The sequence below is a fragment of the Leptopilina heterotoma genome, unplaced genomic scaffold, assembly GCF_015476425.1.
Source record: "Leptopilina heterotoma isolate Lh14 unplaced genomic scaffold, ASM1547642v1 Lhet_350, whole genome shotgun sequence".
NCBI classification, from domain to species: domain Eukaryota; kingdom Metazoa; phylum Arthropoda; class Insecta; order Hymenoptera; family Figitidae; genus Leptopilina; species Leptopilina heterotoma.
In genome coordinates this window covers 834044-845200 of record NW_025111032.1, presented here as the reverse complement: position 1 = coordinate 845200, position 11157 = coordinate 834044, and the positions used below count along the sequence as shown (strand labels likewise).

The 11157-nt window shown below is 23.0% G+C and overlaps 3 protein-coding genes across 5 annotated transcripts; 2 read left to right on the top strand and 1 right to left on the bottom strand.

Annotated features, from left to right (window-relative positions):
* Positions 1–2386: 2386 nt before the first annotated feature.
* Positions 2387–6317, bottom strand: LOC122505253 (serine/threonine-protein phosphatase 6 regulatory ankyrin repeat subunit B-like). Its single transcript, XM_043616754.1, has 2 exons — positions 6115–6317; positions 2387–4573 (listed from the first exon to the last, which is right to left on the bottom strand). The coding sequence occupies exon 2, from the start codon at positions 4561–4563 to the stop codon at positions 2434–2436; it is 2130 nt and encodes a 709-aa protein (XP_043472689.1). The 5' UTR covers positions 4564–4573; positions 6115–6317; the 3' UTR covers positions 2387–2433.
* An 823-nt stretch (positions 6318–7140) lies between these two features.
* LOC122505260 lies at positions 7141–8277 on the top strand. Its single transcript, XM_043616766.1, has 2 exons — positions 7141–7288; positions 7464–8277. The coding sequence occupies exons 1-2, from the start codon at positions 7279–7281 to the stop codon at positions 7916–7918; spliced, it is 465 nt and encodes a 154-aa protein (XP_043472701.1). The 5' UTR covers positions 7141–7278; the 3' UTR covers positions 7919–8277.
* A 658-nt stretch (positions 8278–8935) lies between these two features.
* Positions 8936–10909, top strand: LOC122505258. 3 transcript variants are annotated; one of them, XM_043616765.1, is made up of 4 exons: positions 8936–9105; positions 10008–10203; positions 10332–10440; positions 10611–10909. In XM_043616765.1, exons 2-4 carry the CDS (start codon positions 10065–10067, stop codon positions 10819–10821), a joined length of 459 nt encoding a protein of 152 aa, XP_043472700.1. In that variant the 5' UTR covers positions 8936–9105; positions 10008–10064; the 3' UTR covers positions 10822–10909. The 3 variants fall into 3 exon arrangements, with proteins under 3 accessions (XP_043472700.1, XP_043472699.1, XP_043472698.1); XM_043616764.1 differs by having other exon boundaries at positions 8938–9105; positions 10281–10440; XM_043616763.1 differs by having other exon boundaries at positions 8941–9105; positions 10278–10440.
* Positions 10910–11157: the final 248 nt, after the last annotated feature.

The window sequence follows — 11157 nt, the reverse complement described above, 5'->3', positions numbered from 1 at the left end:
CTGTGTGGATTATTTATTGTGACTGCTAGTTTTACATTTATCTGCTAAAAATTCTTCGAGAAAATTTAATTATTTTAAAAAATAATTAATAATTAAAAATTAAATAAATGAAAAATAATTAATTTTAATTTTAAAAAATAATTAATTTTTTTACATGAGTTCAATTAGTTGAAAATTTTTTTAATAAAATCCAATTCAAGAATTTAATTATTTTTAAAAATTAATGAAATTTTCTCTGGGATTCAATTATTTTAAATACAATTTTAATTGAATTCGAGTGAAAATTAAATTTATTTTTAAACATTTTTGTTAAATTCATCGAAAGAATTCAATAATATTAATAAACAGTAAATTTTTCACAGGAATTCAATTATTTTAAATACAGTTTTAATAAAATTCTTATCAAAAATTCCCTTATTTTTTAAAATTTTTTCAAAAATTCAATTATTTGTAGAAATAATAAATTTTTTCACAAGGATTCAATTATTATTTAAAAAAGTTTTAAGAAAATTCTATTCAAGAATTCAATTATTTTCAGAAATAATTAAATATTGTTAATGTAATGAAAATCATTGAATTCTTGTAAAGTATTTATAAAAAAATTCGAAAATAATTGAATTTATTTCAAGAACTTTATCAAACTTTTTTTTCAATAATTGAATTCTTTCGAGAAAATGTAATTAAAATTATATTGAAAATAAATTTAATTCTTGGTATAATTTTTATTAAAATTTTTAAAAATAATTGAATTCTTTTTTTGAAGAATTTATTTTAATTTTCTTGGAAATAAAGGAGGTTTTTAAAAATAATTTTTACTAAAACTTTTGAAAATAATTGAATTTTAAGAATTTTTTAAAAGTTTTTTCAAATAATCGTGTTTATTATTAATTGTTATTAATTGTAATTAACTTTTTTTTCTATTAAATTATAATATTACAATTATTCATAGAAAATTAAATTCTTTTAAAAAATATTTTATTATAGTCTTTGTAAATAATTCTTTTTCGTTTGTTTAATGAATTTCATTAAATTTCGTAAAAATAATGAAATTTTTTATTGTAATTTTAATTGAAAATTTTGAAAATAATTGAAATTTACAAAGAATTTTATTAAAAACTTTTTAGAACAATTGAATTTAGAAAAGTTTCATCACAATTTTTAAAAATAATTGAACATATGTTAGAGAAATTTTATTAAAATTAAAAGACTATTATATTAAAAGTGTTAAAAAAAAATTCACGCTATAATTCTTTTAGTGTTCAATTATAATCTAACATTTTAAGTGAAATTCATTTTTAAATTAATTTTTATTTCTATTTTATTAGAAAATTCTATTAGAATTCAATTATTTAAATAAAAACAAAATAATAAATTTAAAAAATAAAGTAAATAATAAAAATAAAATTACACTTTTTGAGGAATTCCATTAAAATATTTTATTAGAAATAATTGAAATTCAGCATTGACTTTTATTATTTATGAAAATAATTGAAAATTCCTAAAAAGAATTTCATTATTTACGAAAATAATTGAATTTCTGTAAAATTTTTATTATTTTATGAAAATTATTGAATTCTTTCGAAGAAATTTATAAAAAAAAAAATTTGTAAATAATTGAATTCCTGTAAAATTTTTATTATTTTATGAAAATAATTGAATTATTTCGAAGAAATTAATAAAAAAAATTTTGTAAATAATTGAATTCCTGTAAAATTTTTATTATTTTATGAAAATAATTAAAGGTTTGCGTAGAATTTTATGAAATTTTTTTTTTTTTAAATAAATTAAATTCTTTTGGAAAATTTTATTAAAATAATAGATACCTATATTAAAAAAAATTATTGAATTGAGGAAAATTTTTCGAAAAGAATTGAAATTTTGCCAAGAATTTTATTGAAATTTTTTGAAAATAATTGAATTTTGGAAAATAATTTTAATATATTTCTAAAAGCAATGGAAATTTTGATGAGAATTTTTTTTTAAATTTTTGAATTGCAGTCTGTGTTGACTTTTATGAATAAAAATAAATAATGTTATTAAATATGAATATTATTAAGAAATTAAATAAACAAATTTGTAGATTGTTTAAAAAAATATTTTAATTTTAACGAAATTGTATTTTTTTTTTAAACTACATATCTTTTTTAAAAATACAAATTATAGAATTCTTTTAATTGAATAATCATTTTTCTTTTAAAAAGTTTGAACACTGAAGATTATTTTCGCTCATCGAAACTCGAACTTGAATTTATCACATAAATGTGACTTCAATATAATTATAAATATTGAACAAATTTGTTGTACAAATCGAACTTATGAAAAAAAATTATTTTGTTTGAACAAAGTTGTACAAATCGGAATTTTGAAAAAAAAAATACTTATTTTGTTTGAATAAAGTTGCACAAATCGAACTTATGAAAAAAAAAACTTCTTTTATAACATTTTTGTTAAAACTCTACTGAAAAGTTGAATATCTTTCCAACCCAAATAATCGATAATAACTCGAACAATTTCAACCGGTAGCTTCTTTTTGTCGCCATAATTCGACAAGAACTCGACAATTGGTGGTAGACAATTTTCCAAAATTTCAATTTTTTGAAATCTTCTTCGAATAAAATACGCAAAGTGAGGAAACATTGTTGTCCTCTCACAAGCCGATGAACGTAATTCTTTAATTACTTTCGATTTCTTGACAATTTTTGCAGCAATCGCTAAATCAGTACTTAAAAAATCGTAGTAGGTAAAATTTCTAAAAAGTTCCTTTGTCCTCAATTCCTCACATTCCTCCTTCGAAGTATCGAAAAAATCAAGAGTCTCCCTCAACAATTGCTTCTCATCGAAACACAATTTATGCGAATAGCTAAAAAGATCGTCGTCTCTAAATGCAATTTGCGACACTAACACTGTTCGACTCATCAATGAATATTCAGGAAATTTATGATAACCGGTGATAAATCGATTTTTCGAATCAGAAAATCTTTCCAACACCCTATCAGCTCCCAATTCGAATAATGTCAAAACAAGATCAGGTAAATTGTTCATTATCGCAATGTGTAAGGCAGTGCCACCTTCTTTATTCCTCGCATTAAGATTCGCTTTCCTCTGAATCAAATACTCGACCATATCACCATTTTTCGATAACTTTGAATGTTTCGGATGCTTCAGTGAATATGTGGAAAACACTTTCTCACCGTATTTTATCACAAACATCAAAGGTGTGTAACCTCGATTATTTTTCACATTTATATTAAGACCACTAGCCAATAGACGATCGATAATTCTCAATGAATTTCCAAGTGTCGCGTAATGGAGGGCAGTATTTTTTTCGTCATCAACGGCAAAAATATTTACGTTATATTCCAATAGTACATTCACCGCCTCCAAAGAACCTGCTCTGCAAGCCTCGAGCAATGGTGTCATTCCATTTGCATTTCGACATTCAATATTCACTCCGTTCACGATGAGTATTTCCATTATTTTTTCGTGGCATGTGAATTTTTTGCCCGAATAGGGAAATTCATCGTGATAGTAACCAGTTAGTGTGTTGTAGCAATTTTTCACATTTATTCCACCGCAGGCTTGTTGAAGGGGATTTTTAAAAAATGAAATTATATTCACGTCGGCGTTGAATTTGAGTAAAATTTGACAAATTTGGGAATTATTGAGAAATGCGGCGTAATGAATTGGTGTCCAATTGTGAAGAGTACGACAGTTTGGATCGGCACCTTCGTTCAGAAGGAATTCCACGACGTTTGGCAATTCTTTTCTCACGGCATAATGAAGAGCTGTTAAATTTAAAAAGCCGGGAATGTTTACAGATACTTGGGATCCTTGGGATACTTGGGATTTTATCATTTTTGTGCTGCATTTACATCGCCAGCAGTGAATTATACTCTGTTCGTCATTTTCCTCTCTTCGTGAAGAAGAATCGAAATTTTCACAATCACTCAGAACTAAATTGAAAATTTCCTTATTCTTCATTTTTGCAGCCGAGAATATGAGGAGTGAATAATCATTGCGTTTAATGTTTAAATACTGCTTTCCCTTTAGGAGATTTTTGAAAAGATTCAAATTATCCAAATTTGACCAGTCCGGCGGTGAATTTTCATCAATTTCCATAAAATTTGAGGAAATTTCAATAAAAGCCTTAATGAGGACAATTCGAAGAGTTTCCTCGGAACCGTGAAGTAGAGCGAGATGAAGAGGATTAACGCCTTTTTTGCTAATAATATTCACATTCGCTCCATAATCAATAAGAATCTTAATCATTTCCGTTAAATTTCTAATAATAGCGTTAAAAATCGGAGTCTCTTTATTTTTATTCAAAACATTAACATTTGCGCCTAGATTGCAAATTTGATGAACATTGTCCGTTGTTCCATGTTCCGTGGCAGCGTGAAGAAAAGTCCTGTTCAACAAGAATTTTTCTTCTAAAATTCCTTCCTTCGTTATTAATAAATTAATACGTTCGCTATTCTTCTCCTTGATTGCATTTATATATTCATTTAGTTCGTAATCTTCATCTTTTAGGTCATCGGCAATTTTTCTCCTTTCAATGTCCATTTTTGAAATTCTGTAAAAAAATATTATTTAATGAAATGTATTTTTCTACATAATTAATAATTAATTTTCTATTTTTAATATTTAATAATTTATTTGAGACTGAAGACAAGATGTAAATTTAATTATGTTTTTTTTTAAAGTGTATTTTTTCGATCAAATATTTTTTTGAATAAAATAGTCAAAAAATTTGAATTTCTGTTAATAATAAAATTCAAAAATTTTAAACAAATTAAAAGGCTTTTTTAAAACAAAATTTAATTTTAAAGGAGAAAGAAGCCGAAAAAAGGCCTTTAACTGCCGAATGATAAATTCACTTTCTATAATTAAAATTTAATTTTGTTTACTAAAAATGTTAATTTTTTAATAAAATTGATAAAAAAAATTTGAATTTCTATTAATAATAAAACTAAAATTTTTTTAAATAAATTAAAAAGGCCTTTGTTTGAACAAAATTTTATTCTATAAATTTATAATTTTTTTTTTATAAAAAATGCATTTTTTTGGTTACAATATTTTTCGAATAAAATAGAGATGAAAAATTTAAATTTCTATAATAAAATTAAAACATTTTTAAATAAATTATTAAAAAAGAAATTTAATAAAATAAAAAATTCGATAGAACAAAATTTTATTCTATAAATTTAAGTTTGTTAATTAAAAGTTGAAAGGCCTCTAATAAAAAAATAAAAAAATTTTAAAATAAATTAAAAAGGCCTTTTTTTTAACAAAATTTTATTGTAATAAATTTATAATTTTTTTAAATAAAAAATGAATTTTTTCGGTTAAAATATTTTTCTAATAAAATAGATTTAAAAAATTGTAATTTCTATAATAAAATTAAACATTTTTTAAATAAATTATTAAAAAAGAAATTTAACAAAATGTAATTCGATAAATAATAAATTTTTATTCGATTCTTGGAAGAAAGAATTAAATGAAACTCAATATAATATATGTATTTCATTTTTTTTTGGATGTTTCAATGAATTGGTTCACCATCGTCATCATCAGGTGACTTTAATAAACAAATTCGAAAAATTCAATTTTGTTTATTAATTGAGGAGCAATTTTTCAAAAGTTGATAAATCCATTTTTCAAAAAAATTGAAATAAACACATATTTAAAATATTAAAATCTTTAGAAATCGATTTATCACTGTTTAATTTAAGAAAAAAAATTTATAACCAAAGAATGTTCAATTTAAAAAATAATAACCTTGATGATTTTTAATTTTTTTTTTATTAGAAAAAATTACCAAAACATTTAAATTTTCTTATTACAATATAGACTTTAATTACAAACAGAGCATTTTAAATAGAAAAAATATTTAAAAATGAATAATTTATTACAATTTTTCTACATTAAAGTTAATTTTAATGGTTATGTGAGAATTGTCATTTGTTTAAATTTCTCGAAATGACAAAATTTGGATTTATCAGGTTTTGAAAACTTACTCCTCAATTATTAAAAACAGTAACAAAATTACAAAGTTTCGATAACATAACCTATAAATAGTGTTTTATTATTAATTAAGAGAAAAACATAACTTACATAGAGGAATAAATTCTAAAGCACGAACATTCCTGATTGAACACTTTGGTTTAGAAATATATTCAGCACTATGCGTTTATTAGTTTAAAGAAAGAAAAATTTTTTAATTTAAATCAAGAAGATCAAAATTCAAAGAATAAAAAACGTAAAAAACAATACAAAACAAATCGCAGGCGAAGTTCACAACAGTTCACAACTATTCTTGATGGACGCAAAACATAATGGAGATTCTACAACATTTTACCATCAACCGCGCATCGACACACGACTGTGGAACTACCAAAATAAATAAAATTTTTAGTGTTTATTTAATCAAAAAAATAAAAGTTCGAATGTTTATTTAATCGAAAATCTAAAAGTTTAAATTCACATTTTACAGAAAAATTAAAAGTACGAATGTACATTTAAAAAAAAAAAAATTAAAGTTTGAATATTCATTTCATAGAATCGCCCAAAAGTTCGAATAACTACTTATTTCGACACACTATAAATGTTCGAATGGTTTATTATATCGGAAAACCAAAAATTAGAATGGTTAGAATGTTTTTATGATCTAAAAATTCGAATGATTTGACATTTTACTCACGAGTAAAATGTCAAATCATTCGAATTTTTAGATAAATTTTTACTTTGCAAAGTCTCAAAAACTATATTTTTAAAATATTTGAAAAAAATATATGTTAAAGGGGACATTATTAAGGTATTAAAAAAATTATAGTTTTCACTTCAAATACTTAAGTCTCAAAAAAAAATTTTTTTAAGTTCAAAATTTTTTTTTTACTTTTTTAAAAAAAACTTAATTTTTTCTCTAGAATTGTCTTGTCTATATTTACAACATATTAAAATTTTATTAAAATCGATTTTTTAGTTTTCGAGAGAAATAAGTTCTTTTCTTATAAAAAAAAAACCCATTCATATAAAATTCAAGGACAAATTTTTATTTCATAATAGTATGGAAGATAAAAAGTTAATTTAAATATTAAAATTAACAGTAAGTAAACTTCCAGCAGTTGTACAAACAAGATAGAAACTAATACAATGGTATAATATTAAATAAATAAAGCGTTTAGGTTTTAAATAATACGTCATGCAACTCTAATCATTACCTTCAGAAAAGTCGACGAATACGATTCAGTGATTTTTAAAAAAACTGCAACAATTAAAATGAAGCTATGTAAGTAATTTTTTTTTTTTTACTAAATAAAATTGTTTATACATTTTTCCAAAAATTAATATTTGTACATAATATGATTAAAAAAATAGGATGAAAATAAGCACAATTTTTATAGAATATAAAACTTTATTTTTCTACAATTTTTTATTTTAAGTGTTACTTTTCCATTTTCTAGATTTTTTGACGTGTCTACTGATGCAAATTAGTATTTCTATAGTATTTGCTCTTGATGATCGAGTTATTTGGCCTAAATTTGATGATAGTTCAACTGAATCCAGTTCTACATTTGAGGATAACAAACAGAAGGAAACTAATGATCAAGTTAATTGGCCTAAATTTGATGATAGTTCAACTCAATCCAGTTCTACAGTTGAGGTTAACAAGCAGAATGCAATTAAGACTAATGATGATCGAGTTATTTGGCCTAAATTTGATGATAGTTCAGTTCGATCCACTTCTACAATAAGGGATAACAAACAAAATGAAATTAAGACTAATGAGAAAGAGAAACGAATTACAGATTTAATCAATTCAATATTTTCTCCAACAGATGATTCAGAAGATTACAAACAAAGGATATGGAAAAGAAATGATCTGAAGAATAAGACATTGGAGAATTCAAATAAATAAAAATTCAATATATAATACAAATCATTAAAAATGTAAAATAGAACGAATATAAATATGATGCCAAATGACAATTCGGTGTATTGATTATTAAAAATTGTTTCCAATCCAATAAGATTTTTTGATTAAAATCCTAACAAATCCTGTATTGAAAAATGACTGAAAGTTCTTTCACATTGTATCCAATAATTTGAAGGAAATTTGAACGCGTTGTGGTCGAGATTTTCGTTCAATGAGCGTTTTCGGTCTTTGAGCCTAACATATATATATATATAATTAAAATTAAGAATAAAAAAAAACTTCTTCTTCAGATTTGTCTTCTTCTGTTCTTTATATGTAATAAACAAAAATTGTTTTTCGTATATTCTCTGTAAAAAAAATTCACATTTTAAAAATTTTATTATATATAAAAAATAATAAAAACGATGATAAAAAATATTATACTAATACCTCGTTCATTGCTTTTGCTCTTCAGTCCGGTTGATGGAGCCGTTACTTTTTATTTTTCATAATTAATTTTTAATAATATAACAAAATTATGGATAACATGGTTTCACCAAGTAAAACTCGGTTATAATGCTATTTGTTCATTAACTTTTATATTGAATGTGACAATTTTATAAAAAGTTTGTCTTTCTTTTAATTCTAACCTAAATACTGGCATGTTTGTTGAAATATACTTTTAAATATTATTTTAATGAAAAACAAGAACTTACGCTTAAATCCAATGGAGAATAAACGCTTATGGTAAAATAATAAATAATTATCAAGTAATCTATTAAATTATATAAATTGAAAAAACTAAAAAGTATATATATACTAATAAAAACGCAAAAACATTTGATTGAGAACAAAGGCAAAATGTCGGTGTCGGCAGTTCAGTTTATTTTGAGCTAAAGGAAAAATACACGCGGCATGGTTAAGTCACAGTGTGGATTCCCCATGCAGAGCATGCAAGCACTAAAGACTGTGATTAGACCGTAAGAAGTTTCAGTTAACAGAAAGTTCACATTTCGGATGTTTTATTCAGAAAACGTTACTACATACGTACTCACACGTACTACACGTTTTTTGACGTTTTTCTCACGTCTTTGTCATTGTTATTGTTTATTATTATGTCAATATAAAATTATTTGCAAAACGTGCGTTTAGTGCTACACGCCAATTTTTTTACAACTGTCTTTTTATACGTAAGTAAAGTATTAGGTAAATTCAAATTTTATTTCATTTTCCTATAATTCTTTACAATATATACATAAATATATAATATAATACACAAGTTAGAATTATTTTTTGCAACTGTAAAGAACCAATTTTATTTTTTACTTTATTGAACTTCGTATGTATATACACGGTGGACTTGAAACTGATTTAACCTAAAAGTCTTTGCACTTGGGAATGGGATTTTGTTGTGAATTTTAATTCTAAAGTGTAAACAGATGATATTTTGCTTTTACAACAAAAATATTAAGAAAGGAATACTTTTTTTTTTTATAAAATCCTGGATATTTCTTGTCAATATTCTGGTTACACAATTTTATGAATATATGATTGCACAACAAAAATAAAAATATTTGCCCAAAAATTTTTTTGAGAAATTTGTATTAAAAATTTTATTTTAATAGTTTCCCTTAATTTAATGATTTGATAACCTAAAATTGTTTAATTTTTACATGTAAGAAAGATAAGAAATAAATATATCTATTAATGGGGGGAGGACCTTAATTAATTATATTTATAAGTAATAAATTATATTAATTCAATAATTTTTAATTAAATGAGTTATTTTTGTCAGCAATGGAAAAATGGTTTTCTCGTAAGCTTTAGAAGAAATTTATGAAAAAGATCCAAAAAAGATCTTAAAATTTTTAATATGATATAAAATTTAGACCTGATAAAATATTAAATTTTTAATGTATATACATTAATGTTTTATATTTAATATATGTATAAATATAAATATACTTAAAAAGAATTTATTAAATTTAATAATTCATTAATTTTAATAATTTTGTTTAACTTAAATATCAGTTATAATATTACAAAATAAAAAAATTTATTGAAATTTTCAAAGCAATTTTGCATTTTTTAGTTAATGCGGTTACAGCAAATTGTTATGAATGCAGAATTTCTTTCAAAGCATTAAAAAATGTCGGAAGAAATAATCACTTCAGACATTCTTCCTATAGAACAAATAAAAGTTGAAAGTCATCCTTATGATACAGACGATTCTGTAAGTGACGAGTTAGAAAATTCGCAGGTCAGAATTGCGACTGATTGGAAGCAAGGTAAAAAAAAGCGAGTATTTTACAAAATTTCATTTTCTTTTTTTGCATTTCATATATCACCTTCTGCTTTTCAGAAGAATTTGTCTTTATAGAAAATGAATTATATCATTTTTTAAATTCGACTCTAGAGGGAAAAGTTTTATTAGGAATATATCAAAGAACAGGAACTCTTGATTACACAAGATTAAAAAAATTGATAATTTATAAAGAAATAGAAGAGGACCCAGTTAATTATAAGTAAGTTCTACTCACTTATATAAATAATTATAATATAGTTTTTAATTTTATAATATAATTTTTAATATTATAATATAAAATTTATAATATAATTATTAATTATAATTATATATAGATAAAGTACAATTGTTTTTTGAAATTGTTTTAATCTTTTTCTTCATTCCTTTTAGAATTAAGACTGATGTGTTCTTGAAGTTGAAGGAGCAGGCGAAAGAATTATTTCCCACTGAGGATCCCGATCGTTTTTACATCTCGAGTCAGGAACGAGGTCAGGAAAATAAATCTAATAGAAAATATCATTCAACAGGTGGTAGCTTCTATAATTTCTACAAAGTGGTGAGAAAAGAGCTTCGTTCAGCAGGAATATATACAAAAAAATAATTTTTAATTCCTTTTTTTGTAAATAATGTAAAAAAAATATACGTTCAATTTTTCGTCTTATAATAAAACCTATTTTTGATATATTGAATCATGATTTTATTTCTACATGTGATATAAATTATGTTTGGAGATTATTAGTTTATGGAAGAAAAACAAACTAAAGAATGACTTACAGACAAAGTAGTCGAGAAATTTTAACGATGAAAGAAGTTTGGATTATTAATGAAGAAACAAAAAAAAATAAATAAAAATTAGTCCTCAGATGACAAATGAGCAATTAACAAAATTTTTAGAAAAAGAAACTAAATAAAAAAAACTCTCATTGAAGTCAACGAA